Source organism: Dasypus novemcinctus, chromosome 13 (genome assembly GCF_030445035.2).
Source record: "Dasypus novemcinctus isolate mDasNov1 chromosome 13, mDasNov1.1.hap2, whole genome shotgun sequence".
Classification (NCBI taxonomy): Eukaryota; Metazoa; Chordata; class Mammalia; order Cingulata; family Dasypodidae; genus Dasypus; species Dasypus novemcinctus.
The window spans coordinates 19,948,584-19,965,285 of NC_080685.1; the positions used below are offsets into that span (position 1 = coordinate 19,948,584).

At 40.9% G+C, this 16,702-nt stretch overlaps 1 protein-coding gene across 14 annotated transcripts in view; it reads left to right on the plus strand.

Moving 5' to 3' along the window:
- Positions 1–439: 439 nt before the first annotated feature.
- The window catches only part of PDE4DIP (phosphodiesterase 4D interacting protein), a 233,367-nt gene continuing 217,104 nt past the window's right edge, over positions 440–16,702 (plus strand). For all 14 annotated transcript variants that reach the window (XM_012518040.4, XM_023583509.3, XM_023583515.3 and 11 more), the window contains exon 1: positions 440–1,231. In XM_012518040.4, coding sequence (XP_012373494.2) covers positions 612–1,231 — 620 coding nt within the window. In that variant the 5' untranslated portion in view covers positions 440–611. The remainder of the gene's footprint in view (positions 1,232–16,702) is intronic.

Here is a 16,702-nt window from a genome sequence, read left to right on the forward strand (position 1 = left end):
TTACAGCTGAACAGTATTCCATCATATGTATACATAGCACATTTTGTTTACTCAATCACGGTTTGATGAGCGTTTAGGTTATTTCCATCTTTTAGCAATTGTGAATATTGCCATTATGAACATAGTTGTATAAATACCTGTTCTTGTCCTTCCTTTCAGTTCTTTTGAATGTTTTCCCAGTATTGGGATTGCCAGATCATATGGCAGTTCTATATTTAGCTTCCTGAGGGACACCTAACTGTTTTTCACAAAGGCTGCACCATTTCACAGTCCCATAATTTTTTTTTTTTTTAAGATGAAAACACTCTCTTGACTTGGTGGTAGGTAACAAACCATATACTTTACTACACCTTCTTCATGGAAAATGACAATGAGAAAGTCTCAGCTGAAAAGAAAATTGGAGTTGTTTAGGAAAGTAGTTGACAATAACTTAAGGGATAATTGAAACGAAAAGGAGAGCTTAGACGAAGGAGGAAAGGGGTAAGGAGGTAGACAAGAACCTGGGTAACAATCTGGAAAAGTATCAATTCTCAGAGAATGACAGAAAAATATGGCTAACCGTAAGAGGATGACTTATCTGGAGGGAGAAGGAACACAAAAACCGGGAAAATATGGAGAGAGGGTGTGAGAAAAGAAACCTGAGATTGGAAATTGAGGACCATGACATTGGAGCAGATAGGAAGGGAAAAAAAAGAGAGGCGTCTGGGAAGGAAGAGATCTCCAGATTCGGGCAGTGGGTGGGGAGAGAATGGGGAGGCAGTAAAGGGCAAACGGGCAGCGGCGGGCATTTGTGGGAACAGGACGCAAGCAATCTGGGCGGAGCAGGTGGCGGAGGCAGCGGCGGAGCTGGCTGGGTTGGTCCAGGTCTCCACCACTACGGTGGCAACCGGCGTGGATGCTCGCGCACTGCTAGACGATGCGCCCGGGCAGTCCTGGAAGGCCGTAGGAAACCAAGCAGGACTGAAAATAGGCCTGGGGTGGCCAGTCCTGGGAAATCCATGAAGAGTATAGACGGCGGGTCCTGCTGCCGCCGCCGAAGTAACTGCGGCTGCTGCTGCCGTGCGACCCGCTGCGCGCACCAGGCGCCTTACTGCCCCGGGGACGCGGCGCGAGCCCCACGGTCCCCCAGACTGTCCTGCAGCCGGGAACGGCGGCGCTCGGAGCCGACCGGGAGCTGGGCGGCGGCGGCCGAGGAGGAAGAGGCAGCCGCGGCGGCCGTACCCTGGGTTAGGTGAGAGCAGCGCCCGCTCCTGGCGCTGGAAACCGGGAGACAGCGGACCGCGCCGGGGTGGCGGCGTGTGGGGCGCTGGGCGGGAGAACCGCGCCGAGGGCGGCCGGGAGGCCGAGACCTGGCCGCTGGCGAGGGGTTGGCGCCCAGGGACGATTGCTTGGCAAAGGTTGGAGGACGGGATTGGTGATGGGGCCTGTGGCAGGGACGGAAGGGAGGAGGACAGTGGGAAGGTGCCTAGAAAAAAAGGTATGGCTCTGGGTTGTACAGGACTAAGGCTTGGAAACCTGGTCTCTATCTCAGAGTCTTTCGTTGATGTGTAGACACCCTCTTAGTTGCTGGAAATGAGGGTGAAGCCTAGGACTGTTGGGCCCGCGAAAGGAGAGATGAACATATAATTCAGAGGGCATGCCAGCATGGAAGCATCTGGGACGAGAAGAGAAGATAAAAAACCAGGAAATGTGCAAGACTGCACAGTAAAAAGCACTCACTGCCTTCTTTTGCACCATATACTTTTTTTGGTATTTTTCTTAGATACAGACAGCAGGGCGGGGGTTGATTATGGCTCTTTCTTCCTCAGCAACCTCTTTCGCTCGCAGAGCTGGAGATCTGCCTGTTGTCAGGATCTGAGGCCATGCACGACAAGCTCCACCTAACCCACTCCCTTCCTCTCCTTTGGCTTGGAACACCAGACAGATTAGGCCCCAATTTTCTTCATGTAGAAGCAGCAGGATGAAAATCTGCCATAAATTGGTTTTTCTGGAGAAGAGACAGATTGCATTGCTGGCTTCTTCTCAATGAGCATTTCCTTGTCATAGCATTTTTAGTCTATTCTTTCATGGGAAGCTACTACTCATAAATCAAATGACAAGGCAAACATGGTTTTATTCTCCAAGCTGCCTTTAACTAATTGGGATCTCAGAAAAATTACTTAATTTCTCTTGTTTTCTATGCATAAAATCAGGATTTGGGTTAAAGGAATTACAGAACTAAATACTCATTGGATCTGTAGTCTGTGTTCAGGACACTGCTTTATTTGTAAAGTATGAAACTTAAGTCTATTCACATAAACTATCCACTGTTGATTTGACAAAACTGAGTCAAAGATATTCAGTTAACTGTGCTTAAAGGAATAATGTTTCTATTAAGAAAAACATAATAAAGGAAGTATTCATTATTTGATTTTATATAAAATGAAATTTTAGTTCAAACATAATTACTTTTCTTTAGACACATGTATTAATGGAGTGTTGAATATTTTTCATAGACTACTTTGGAATTTTTTTAAAAAGACTGGAACATAGAAATTTAATTTGAAGATATAGTTATAATTTCAAGGCTTCTTAACTACTACTGAGGTGAATCCTTTTGGTCTGGAAAGAAGTCTTACTCTTGCAAAATTTAAAATGTGTCATGACTTCTTATTATAAGGGTATGAATTTTCTTACTTTTGGTGACAAAAATTTAGTATGGTTAGCATTCAGTTCTCTAAATTGTAGTTTAATTGTTAAAATAGGTAACAAACTTTCATTATTTCCTTAGTGGTTATTCATCTGACACACTACATCTATAACTATATGTAATGATGAGCTGTCAAATGTTTTTAAAAACTCAGGAATTCCTAGATGAACCAGTTTGAGGAATTTCACTGAGGTTGGTACATCTCTGAACTTCACTTAAAGATCAACTCACCAGGAATGTGCAGGATACCTTTTAAACATAGCTATATGAACTATATAGTATTAGAGAATTATTAGAATTAGAGGTTTATGCTTGGGGATTGGTGTTTTTAGTAGCCAAGTTTCTGACTTCCAGTCAACTAAAGAATGGAAAAAAGCAGCTCTGCACATTACCATATTCAATTTAATTCTGTGTTATTTGTTGAGCAACTACTGTGCAGCCATTACAACTCTGGATATCAAACAACCCTTAGCTCAGAATCTATTATTCTAGACTGCTCATTTGACCATGGTATGGAGTAAGTACAGTAAAGATTAACTGTTGGGAAAAAAGAGAAGAATGTCTCCTGGGAAAGCTGTTGACCATTTTTGTTTGTTTGTTGTTTCTTTCAGTGCTTTGAAGATGTTTCTCCATTGTGTGTTTTTTTTAAGATTTATTAATTTACTGTATTTTTCTTTATTTATTCCCCTTCTCCCAGATGGTTCTTTTGTCTGTCTGCTCATTGCTTACCTTCTCCAGGAGGGACCGGGAACTGAACCCGGGATCTCCTGCATGGGAGGTGAGTGCCCAATGGCCTGAGTCATAGCTGCTCCCTATGGACTGCAGCATCTGCTGGCTTGTGGTATCTAGCTTGTTGAGGTGGGAGGCAGTGCTTAGCTCTTTGCGGCAGAAGGCAGCATCTAGCTTATTGTGGTGGGAGGTGACGTCTGCTCATCATCTTTTAGGAGGCACCGGGACCAAACCTGGGACCTCCCATATGGTAGGTGGGCACCCAACTGGTTGAGCCATATCCGCTTCCCAGCATTGTGTTTTTTTTTCTCACTGTCTTTTAGCTTGCAGGCTTTTTAAATGAGAAGTCTTCTGTCTTTCCTTGTTTCTCTGTTCAAATGTCTTTTCTTCCTAAATGCTTTTCAAATTTTCCTTTTATCACCAGTCTCAAGCAATTCGATTATAATGTACTTTGGTGTAGTTATCTTCATGATACTTGTGCTTTAGGTTTGTTGAGCTTATTGGCTCTGCATGTTAATAGTTTTTTTAATCAAAGTTGGACCATTTTCAGCCACTATTCTTTTTAAAAAATTGTAACCTCCTTTTTTTTTAAAGATTTATTATTTATTTATTTCTCTCCCCTTCCCTGCTCCCCCCATCCCCAGTTGTCTCCTCTCTGTGTCCATTCGCTATGTGTTCTTCTGTGACTGCTTCTGTCCTTATCAGTGGCACTGGGAATCTGTGTTTCTTTTTGTTGTGTCATCTTGTTGTGTCAGCTCTCTGTGTGTGCAGCACCATTCTTGGGCAGGCTGCACTTTCTTTTGTGCTGGTGGCTCTCCTTACGGGGCACACTCCTTGCATGTGGGGCTCCCCTACACGGGGGACACCCCTGCATGGCTGGGCACTCCTTGCATGCATCAGCGCTGCGCATGGGCCAGCTCCACACGGGTCAAGGAGGCCTGGAGTTTGAACTGCGGGCCTCCCATGTGGTAGGCAGATACCCTAGCCATTGGTCCAAGTCCGCTTCCCTGTAACCTCCTTCTATCTTCTTTCCTTTGGGAACTCCAATTACATATATCAGTTGAATTTGGCCCATATCTCCCTGATGCTCTGTTCTTTTATTTTCAATCTTTTTTCTCTTTATTTTATTTTGGATAGTTCTTATTGCTATATCTTCAAGTTCATCAACCTTTTTTTCTCCAGTGTTTAATCCACCATTAATTCTACCCAGTGTATCTTTCTTCTCAGGCACTGTATTTTTCATCTCCATAAATTTTGTTTTTGTCTTTTTAAAATCAACTTCCACGTCTTTAACATGATCATCTTTTTTTTTTTTTTTTTTTTTTTTACCTTTTTGCACATATGGAATGTTATAGTAACTGTTTTAATATAACACCTGTGTCAATTCTGAGTAGGTTTCTAGTGATTGGTTTTCTCTTCATTCCGGAAAGTGTTTTCCTGCTTCTTTGCATGCCTGGTAATATTTGATTAGATGCTACACTTAAACATTTAACCCTTGGGTACTAGGTATTTTGTATTACTTTAAATATTCTTGGACTTTATTCTGGAACATAGTTAAGTTACTTGGAAACAATTTGATCTTTTGGGTCTTGTTTTTAAGCTTTGTTAGGAAACGCAAAAGAAGTATTTTGTATAGGGTTAATTTTCTCTACTACTGAGGTGATACCCCTCTGAGTACTCAATACCCTGTAAATTATGAGATATTTCCACTTTGGTTAATGAGGAAACAAACTATTTCCAGCCTTATTTGAACCAAGAGGATTGTTCCCTCTGATTCTCTCTTATGGTTCTTACCATTCTTACCACAGTTTCAATGCTTTTCTCACTAAATTGTATGCAGCTAAATACTGAAGATAGATACCCTGCAGATTTCTGGAATTTTCTCTGCCTTCAGTTCTGTGTCTAAAAACCATCATTTCATATACTTTGTACAATTTTTTTACTTATTTATGTTGTCTGGAAGCAGAAGTAGCTCTTAGCCATCTTTTACATCATAGTTCTCATCTCTGGCTACTCATTAGTATTGTCTGCGGGACGTTTTTTTTGAAAACTGAAGTACAAGTCTCATTTCTGATCAATTAAATCACATTTTTCCAGATTGAGTCCCAGGTATGAGTATTCTTTAAAGCATTCTAGGTTTTCTCATGTGCGGTGGGATTGAAGAGCTATTGAATTAAGGAAACTTGCATTTATAAACAATTTTAAGTGACTTTTATGTTCTGTCTCTCCAACCAAGGCATGAAGGTGGTTGGGCTTTTTTTTTTCTTATTTGTAGGCTGTGGAGCTATAGAAAGTTTTGAACCATGCTGCTGGAATCATTAGACCTTTGTCTTAGAACCATAAGTGTGACGGTGGTGTGGGTGATAGGTTTAAGTAGGTTGAAGAGACAAGAGGCTCCTTGAGAACTTGTTGCAAGTGGTTCAGGGCAAGAGGTGATGAGGGCCTGAATTTTGGCAATGGTAGTGAAATGGTGAGGAGGGGACAGATTTGAGAATTTCTGGGGTGTGATTGATCGTACTTGTTGATCAGTTGAATGTGGGAAATGAAGGAAAGGTAGGAAACAAGTGTTACTGTCAAATTTCTAGGTCCATCTTAGAATGATTAGGAAAAGAACAAAACAAAAGCCTTTGATAAAACATTTTAAAACTTTGTCTCATTTCTGAATTAGCATAACAAGTATGAAATTGTTATTCATATTAAAATAATAAGCTGAATTATTAAAAGCTAACCTTGTAAAGTTTTGCCTTCTAATTCATATGTCAAAACCTTTGAAGGTCAGCACAGAGAAAGGAACAACCTGTTTAAAACAACAAAAAAAGTGTAGCTGGACATGACCAAGAATCAGAGAAGTCCATATTCAGATTAATAAAAATGGGTAAATTGCACATCTCAAGGGAGAATCTGGGACATTGCTCAAATAACAAAGATTTAAAGCAAGCTGGGCTCATTGCCTAGAACATTGGGCTCGTGCATTCACAGAATGGGGAGATTTTGTCCACTGGGTTTTTGCTCATGCACACCCATAGCTAATCCTGCAGCACTAGCTCAGAGGAAACAGAATCAGTGAAAGAAACAGGAACTTGAACCAGTGCTCTTTGTGTAGAAATAAAAAAATACCATATTTTTAGCATCCTTTAGTCTCCATAATATTCCAATCTATAACAACTTTTTGTCTCCCTATTGCTAAGAAAACCTTAATTTGAAATTGCAATGAAAATTTAAAGCTTTAGATTTTTGGGAAGATGGCAGATTATAAGGATATGGGAGACTATCACCTCTCCCAGAAAAACAGCTGGAGGACAGGAAGAAACGGCCTGGAAGAAACTGTTCTGTGGTTCAGGACACCAGGGGAAGGCTGGACAATGCCCAGAAAAGAGAGGGGCACAGAAAGAGAATCTCAGTGATAATACTGTTAGTGGAAGCAGCAGCTGCAGCTGCCAGCGCTCCTCCCCCACCCTACTGAGCAGAAAATTTTGAATTCTCACACTTCGGGCCTGGTGCTATGGAAAAAGGGGGCTGCAGGTATTCACATCCCCAAGAAAGAGGGGAGAGATGGATGTAGTCTACGGCTGATTCAGCTTTTGGCCTGCAAACTTAGTCTGCTGTTTCTCAAGAGAATTTCCAGGCTGGATGGGGCCATACCTCTGTTTGCCCTGAGAGCTGGCATAGGACTAAAGAGATCTGACCCTCTCAATCACCCTCCCTACTGACTAGGACTGGTTTTTGAGGACATAGAGGGGAGCAGGTTTATTCCCTACCTAGGGAAAGGGCTGCCACCAAAGGTTGGAGAACAGCCTCTGAAAAAGCTTGAATTGCAAAGGCTCTTAGCCTCCAGCCAGGACCTTCTGTCACATTGGTCAGGTCCTGGTAGCAGCGAAAACACTCAAACCAGGCTTTGCATTGAGGGGCCTGACGAAGATCTCTATCTGCTGACCAAGCAAGGAAGTGCATGTGAGGAAAGTAAAAGTAAGTAAGAGAAGCCTTTTCTGGCCTGTACAACTCCCTCCCCAAGGCCCTTGGAAGTGGGTCAGCAACCCATTACTAGGTCCAGGGCCCAGGGACCCAGTAACAGGGATAGGGACGATCCTAAAGACATAGAACAGGTTGAACCAAAAATGAAAGAACAGCAGTAACACAGCCTATCAGCACTAAATTCCTAAAAAAGAGAGAGAAATTTGGCATCAGAGTACACTCACCATCATAACCAGATACCTAGACATTGGCAAAAAATTATACACCACACTAAGAAAATGGAAGAAATAGCCCAAGCAAAGGAATTTATCAAAGCCCCAGATGAGACAAAGGATTTGATACAACTCATAAATGAGATTCATACAAATTTCCCAAACCAAATTAATGAGTTGAAAGACAATGTGGCTGTATTAGTGAGCCAAGGGGGTACTGATGCTTTTATTAGGGGTATTTATTTGGCGTAGGAGCTTACAGATACCAGGCCATAAAGCACAGATTGCTTCCCTCACCAAAGTCTATTTTCATGTGTTGGAGCAAGATGACTGCTGACGTCTGCTAGGGTTCAGGCTTCCTGGGTTCCTCTTCCCACGGTCTTGCTTCTCTCTGGGTTCAGGGTTCCTCTCTTCTCAGAGCTTGTTTCTTCTTGGGCTCAGTGTTTCTCTCTTCCTGGGGCTTGCTTCTGTTTCCTCTGTGAGCTTACTTCCTAGGGTTCCAGCTGAAGACTTCAGCATCAAACTCTAACATCAAAACTGCAACATCAAAAACCCTCCAACTCTGTCCCTTGTCATGTCTTGTATCTGTAAGTCCCCACCCCACCCCTCAGTGCTCTACTGGCACAAGAGGTTTACCTGATTACTTAATCAAGTAAACCTCTGAATCCAATATAATCTAATACGCCCAGAGGAAAAGATCAGTTTACAAACATAATCCAATATTTCTTTTTGGAATTCATCAATAATATCAAACTGCTACAATGGCTAAAGAGATAAAGGACGTTAAGAAGACACTGAGTGGGCACAAGGAAGATACTTGAAAACCTGAATAGAAAAATAACAGCTCATGAGAATGAAAGATGCAATAGGTGTGATAAAAAACACATTAGAGACATACAACAGCAGACTCAAAATGATAGAAGAAAGAATAAATGATAGAGAAAACAGAACAACTGAAATTGAAGAGAGAGAAAAGAATGGAAAAAACTGAGCAGGGGGTCAGGGAGTTGAATGATAGCATGAAGAGCAAAAAAATTTTGCCATGGGAGTTCCAGAAGGAGATGAGAAGGCAAAAAGGGCAGAAAGAGTTTCTGAGGAAATAATGGCTGAAAATTTCCCAACTCTCATGAAAGAAATGAATTTACATGTTTAAGAGCACAGTATACTTCAATCAGAATAAATCCTAATTGACCTACCCCAAGACACATACTATTCAGAATGTTAAACACCAAATATAAAGAGAAAATTCTGAGTGCAGCAAAGAAGAAGCAAACCATCACATACAAGGGACACCCAGTAAGAATTAGTATGGATTTCTCATCAGAAACCATGGTGGTAAAAGATGGTAGTATGATATAATTAGGATACTGAAAGAGAAAAATGGCCAGCTGAGAGTTTTTTAAAAGATTTATTTTATTTATTTATTTCTACCCTCCCCTCCCATGTTTGTGTTCACTGTCTGCTCTCTGTGTCTATTCGTTGTGTGCTCATCTTCTTTTTAGAAGGCACTGGGAGTTGAACCTGGGACCTCCCATGTGGGAGGGAGGTGCCCAATTGCCTGAGCCACCTCTGTTCCCCACTTGTTGGGTCTCCCATTGTGTTTCCTCATTGTGTCTCTGTTGCATCATCTCGTTGCATCATCTTCTCATGTCAACTTGCCACGCCAGCCCACTGGCTTCCTCATCTTCTTTAGGAGACACTGGGAACTGAACCCATAGACCTCCCAAGTGTAGGTGGGCACCCAACTGCTTGAGCCACATGTGCTTCCCAGCCAAGAATTCTTTATCCAGCGAAATTGTCCTTCAAATATGAAGGTGAATTTAAAAATATTCACAAATAAACAGAAACTAAGAGAGCTTGTAAAAAAGAATCCGCCTTTTCAGGAAGTATTAGAGGGAGCCTTAGAGCCTGAAGTTTATAAAAGACAGATTAGAGAAGTGTGGAGGAGAGTGTAAAAGGCAAGAATAGCAGAAAGGATAACCAAAAGAGTAAAAAAGACAGACAAAAATAAGATATGACTTACAAAAAGCCAAAAAAATAAAAAATAAAATGGTGGGTATAAATAATGCTTTTATAGTAATACCATTGAACGGGAATGGATTAAAATCCCCAATCAAAAGATACAGACTGACAGAATATATGAAAAACATGAGTCATCCATATGCTGCCTACCAGAGATTCACCTTAGACTCAGGGATACAAACTGGTTGATAGTGAAAGGTTGGAAAAAGATTCTCCAAAAAAGAGCATGGGTAGCTATACTAATATTGGACAAAACAGATTTTAAATGTAAAAAAGTAATAAGATACAAAAGGCCGTTATATATTAACAAAAGGGACAATCCACCAGGAAGAAATAACAGTCATAAATGTCTGTAACACCTAACCAGGGTGCCCCAAAATACACGAGGCAAACTCTGGCAACACTCAAGGGAGAAATAGATATCTCTTCAGTAATAGTTGGAGACTTTAACACACTGCTCACATCATTACACACAACTAGACAGAAGATCAACAAGGAAACAGAGAACTTGAACAATATAATAAACAACTAGATCTAACAGACATAAATATCATGTGGCATCCCATATCAGTGGGTTATATATTCTTCTCAAGTGCTCAAAGATCTTTCTCCAGGATAGATCACATCAATAAAAAGATTGAAATTTTACAGAGCACCTTTTCAGATCATAATGAAATGAAACTGCAAATTAATAATAGATGAGAAAGGGAAACGGACTTGGCCCAGTGGTTAGGGCATCCGTCTACCACATGGGAGGTCCACGGTTCAAACCCTGGGCCTCCTTGACCCGTGTGGAGCTGGCCCATGCGCAGTGCTGATGCGCGCAAGGAGTGCCGCGCCACGCAGGGATGACCCCCGCATAGGGGAGCCCCACGCGCAAGGAGTGCGCCCCGTAAGGAGAGCCGCCCAGCGCGAAAGAAAGAGCAGCCTGCCCGGGAATGGCGCCGCCCACACCTCTCGTGCCGCTGATGACAACAGAAGCGGACAAAGAAACAAGACGCAGCGAATAGACACAGAGAACAGACAACCGGGGGAGGAGGGGGAATTAAATAAATAAGTAAATCTTTAAAAAAAAAATAGATGAGAAGGGAAACTTTGCAAATGTTTGGAGGCTAAACAACACACTTCTAAACAGTCTGGGTCAAAGAAGAAATTGTAAGTGAAATTAGTAAATATATTGAGACAAATGAAAATGAGAACACAAACTTACCAAAACTTATGGGATATAGTGAAGGCAGTGCAGAGAGGAAAAATTATTAAAGAAGAAGAAAGCTAAAATCAAAGACCTAACTGAACTGGAGAAACTAGAAAAAGAACAGCAAACCTACCCCAAAGCAAACAGAGGGAAGGAATTAATAAACATTAGCGCAGAAATTAATGAAATTAAGAAGAAGAACAACAACAAACAATAGAGAAAATTTAAAAAGACACCAAAACCTGGTTCTTTGAGACCAATAAAATTGACAAACCCTTAGCTAGACTAACAAAGAAAAAAGAGAGAATTTGCAAATAAAATCATGAATAAAAGGGGGGAAGTTATTACTGACCCCACAGAAATAAAAAGGTAATCTTAAGAGGATATTATGAGAGGGAAGCAGATTTGGCTCAACTGATAGAGCATCCGCCTACCATTGGGAGGTCCAGGGTTCAAACCCAGGGCTTCCTGACTTGTATGGTGAGCTGGCCCACGTGCAGTGCTGATGCACTTAAGGAGTGCCATGCCACGCAGGGGTGTCCCCCGTGTAGGGGAGCCCCACATACAAGGAGTGCGCCCCACAAGGAAAGCCACCCCACCCTAAAAAATAAGTGCAACCTGCCCAGGAGTGGCACTGTACACATGGAGAGCTGAATAAAGGAAAATGACACTACAGAAAAGAGACACAGATTCTCTGTGCTGCTGACAAGAATGCAAGTGGACACAGAAGAATACATAGCGAATGGACACAGAGAGCAGACAATGGGGGAGGGGGGAGAGGAAAGGGGAAAGGGAGAGAAATAAATAAAAATAAATCTTTAAAAAAAAAAGTATATTATGAGAAACTGTACACCAACAAACTGTACAACCTAGATGAAATGGACAAAGTCCTAGAAACACACAAAAAACCTACATTGACTCTACTAGAAATACAAGAACTTAACAAACTAATCACATTTAAAGAGATTCAATTAGTTATCAAATATATCCCAACAAAGAAATGTCCAGGACCAGATGGCTTTACAGGTGGTTTCTACCAAGCACTTTGAAAAGTATTAACACCAATCCTTTTTAAACTCTTCCAAAAAAATTCAAGAGGATGAAAATTGCCAAACACATTTTATGAAGTCAACATCACCCTAATACCAAAGACAGATAAAGACAGTGTAAGAAAAGAAAATTACAGATCGGGAAACAGACTTGGCCCAGTGGTTAGGGCGTCCGTCTACCACATGGGAGGCCCGCGGTTCAAACCCCGGGCCTCCTTGACCCGTGTGGAGCTGGTCCATGCGCAGTGCTGATGCGCGCGAGGAGTGCTGTGCCACACAGGGGTGTCCCCCGCGAAGGGGAGCCCCACGCGCAAGGAGTGCACCGGTAAGGAGAGCTGCCCAGCGCGAAAGAGAGTCCAGCCTGCTGAGGAATGGCGCCGCCCACACTTCCCGTGCCGCTGACGACAGAAGCGGACAAAGAAACAAGACGCAGCAAATAGACACAGAAAAAAAACAGACAACTGGGGGAGGGGAATTAAATAAATAAAAATAAATCTTTAAAAAAAAAAAAAAAGAAAATTACAGATCAATCTCTCTAATGAACATAGATACAAAATTCTCAACAAAATACTTGTAAATAGTATCTAACAGCATATCAAAAGAATTGTAGAGAGAACCAGCAAGATGGCGGCAGAGTAAGGAGCTCCTAGAGTCAGCTCCTGCTACAGGGCAGTTAGCGAACACTCAGAGCTCTCTGGAGCTAGCTGAGGCACCTGTTTGGGGGCTCCAGGAGACCAAAAGAGCATCCTGCAATGTCCTTGAAGAAATGGAAGGAGGAGACTGCCTGTCTGCCGAGAAGACTCATAAGTAGAGTGCTCCACGCCACAGAGGCCAGTGCCCGTCCTCCATTGGAGGCACAAGCCGCCTCGGGAGCTGTTCTGCAGCTGGAACTGAAAACTCCACTTCCCCAAAATGGGGGAGGAAGATTCGGCTGGGCACGAATTTCAACTATGATGAGGCAATTCAGTGGGCTGCAGTATGATCCTGAGATCAGCTAAGGTTTGAGCCTGTCCAGGTCAGAAAGAGGCTGGGAGCTGCCATCTTAACTCAAAAATGAGGGTGAAATTAGAATATTCACAGATAAACAGAAACTGAGAGAATGTCTTAGCAAGACCAGATTTTCAGGAAATGCTAAGGGGTATGCTAGAGCCTGAAAAGAAAAGACAGGAGAGAGGGGCCTGGAAGAGAGTCTAGAAATGTAGATTATATCAATAAAAGTAACTAAAAGTGTCGAAAGAGTGGTGAAAATAAAATATGACAGATAAAACTCAAATAGTCAGAAATAAGCTTAACCAATGAAGTAAAGCACTTGTATTCAGAAAACTGCAACTCAATGTTAAACCAAATCAAAGAAGCCCTAAATAACTGGAAGAAGATTCCATGCTCATGGATTGGAAGACTAAATATCATCAAGATGTTAATTCTACTCAAATTGATATACAGATTTAATGCAATCCTGATAAAAATTCCACCACCATTAAAGAAAAAATTGAAAACACGATCATTAAATTTATTTGGAAGGGTAAGGAATTCTGAATAGCCAGAAACATCATAAAAAGGAAAAATGAATCCTCATCTCCAGACTTTGAATCATAGTACCTACCTATAGTGGTAAAAACAGCATGGTACTGGCCTAAAAACAGACACGATAGACCAATGGAACCAAATTTATGGTTCAAAAACAGACCCTGGTCAAGTGATTTTTGACTAACTTGTCAAACTCACATGGCTCGGGCAGAACAATTTATTCAACAAATGGTGCTGAAAGAACCATTGCTGAAAGAAGAAAAGAGGACCCCTGTCTCACACCTTATCCAAAAATTAACTCAAAATGGATCAAAAAGCTAAAAATAAAAGCAGGAACCATGAAACTTCTAGAAGAAATTATTGGAAAATATCTTCAAGACCTGGTGGTAGGGGAAGTGGACTTGGCCCAGTGGTTAGGGCGTCTGTCTACCACACGGGAGGTCCGCAGTTCAAACCCCGGGCCTCCTTGACCCTTGTGGAGCTGGCCCATGTGCAGTGCTGATGCACACAAGGAGTGCTGTGCTGTGTAGGGGAGCCCCATGTGCAAGGAGTGCGCCCTGTAAGGAAAGCCACCCAGCACGAAGGAAAGCGCAGCCTGCCCAAGAATGGCACCGCACACACGGAGAGCTAACACAACAAGATAACGCAATGAAAAGAAATACAGATTCCCATGCGGTTGACAACAACAGAAGTGGACAAAGAAAAGCATGCAGCTCACGATGATGGGAGAGAGTGTTGCTGTGGGGGGAGTGGGGGGCGGGGGCGGTGGGGTTGAATGGGACCTCATATATATTATTTTAATGTAATTAAAAAATAATAATAATAAATATTTAAAAAAAAAAAAAAGAAAGAAAAGCATGCAGCAAATGGACACAGAGAGTAGACAACTGGGGTGGGAGGGGGAGAGAAATAAATAAATAAATCTTAAAAAAAAAAAAAGACCTGGTAGGTGGTGGATGCTTAAAGGAGATAAGAGAAGGACTGAGTGGACTACTGATGTTTAATGTATGTAGAAGTTTTAATTAGCTTTACTGTAAAATTGTGGAAATGTATAGAGTGGATGGTAACACACAGTGAGTAACAGCTAGTTTATAAATGGTGATGTGACTGAAAATGGTAGTCTAGAGATGTAAATGCCAATTGACAGAATGCTTGAGAATAATCTAGGAACTGGATAGCACCATAAACCAAGAGGTGGGTGAGAATTGTGGTTGATGGTACAGATGCAAGAGTGACCTTTGTTAGCTAGAACAAATGTATATCACTACTGCAGGGTGTTGGGAATGTGGAGATGCATGGGAAAAATACAGCTGGAGTGACCTATGGACTGTGGTTATAGTAGTAATATAATATTCTTGCATCTATGCAAAAGATGTACTGTGTTGATACTGAGACAGTATGGAAAATGTGAGCCAAATGTACACTATGGACATGGTAACAACCAGATGATATTATTTTATCTGTAGCAAATGACACACCACATTGTGGTGTGTTGATGGAGGGGTGTTGTTGGGAATTCTGCACATGTGCATGATAGTTTTATAAGTTTACAACTTCTGTCATTAAAAAATATATTTAAAAAATAATAATAGGGTGCGTTTGGGGAAAAACTCAAAAAACACCAAATGTAAGATAAGGACTACAATTAGTAGTAAGGTTTTGATAGTGTTCTTTCATAGTTTGTAACAAACGTCTTATAATGGTGTAGGGTGTTGGTGGAGGGTTGATATATGGGACCCCTGTATGATGTTATGCATGTTTGCTTTGTAAGTTCACAACTTTTACTATACACTTAATTGTTTATGTATATTCATATATAAATGATATAAAGATAATAATCGGATTGGTTAGGGGTAAAATACTTTGTTTAGTAGTAATATTTTGACATGCTCTTTAATCATTAGTTAAAAAGGTTTAAAAACAATGCAAGTTATTGGTGGTAGGGTGAGATGTTATATACGTTTGTTCGATGTTACATGTTTGTTTTGTAACTTCACAACTATTATGCACTTATTGTTTTTGTATGCTTATGTATGAGTGATATATTTCAATAAATTAAAAAATATAAGAATTGCACACTACAACAAAATGGGATTATTCCTGGTATGCAAGGGTGGTTCAACATAAGAAAATCAATTACTGTAATATACTGCATTAACAAATTGAAGGAAGAAGACCACATGGTCATCTCGATCAATGAATAAAGGCATTCAGCAAATTCTAGCATCCTTTCTTGATAAAAACACTTCAAAAGATAGGAACAGAAGGAAAATTCCTCAATATGATAAAGAACGTATATGAAAAACCCACAGCCAACTCGGTGGGGAAAGGTTGAAAGCTTTCCCTCTAAGATTGGGAGCAAGACAAGGATGCCCACTGTCATCACTGTTACTCAATATTGTTTTAGAAGTTCTAACTAGAACAATTAGACAAGAAAAAAAAGGCATCCTAATAGGAAAAGAGGAAGTAAAACTAGCAGTATTCGTGGAGACATGATCCTATAATTAGAAAATTCTGAAATGTCTGCCACAGAGCTATTTGAGCTAATAAATAAGTTCAGCCAAGTGGCAGTATACACAAAAATCAGTAATGTTTCTGTACACTAGTATTGAACAATCTTAGGGGGAAATCAGTAAAAAATTCCATTTACAATAGCAACAAAAAGACTCAAATACCTAGGAATCTATTTAACCAAATAAGTACAGGACCATATTCAGAAAATTACAAAATGCTAAAAGAAATCAAAGAAGACCTAAACAAATGGAAAGACATTCTATTTTCATGGATTCGAAGACTAAATACTGTGAAGATGCCAATCATACCCAAACTGATTTTTCATAGATTCAATGCAATACCAATCAAAAGTCTAACAACCTACTTTACAGAAATAGGAAAGTCAATTACCAAATTTACTTGGAAAGGAAAGTGCACTAAAATACCCAAAAGAATTTTAAAAAAGAAGAGTGATATGGGAGGAGTTTCACTGCCTGATGCTGAAACATACTACACAGCTATGGTGGCCAAAACAGTATGGTACTGGGATAAAGAGAGACACGTTGATCTGTGGAATTGAATTGAGAGTCCAGAAATAAATCCTCACCTTTATGGCCAACATGTTTTCAACAAACTTACCAACCATGTTAATGGGACAAAACAGTCTCTTCAACAAATGGTGCTAGGAGAAGTGAATATCTATAACCAAAAGAATGAACGAGGACCCCCCTCTCACTCCCTACAGAAAAATCAACTCAAAATGGATTAAAGACCTAAAAATAAAAGCCAAGATCATAACATTACTAGAAGAAAA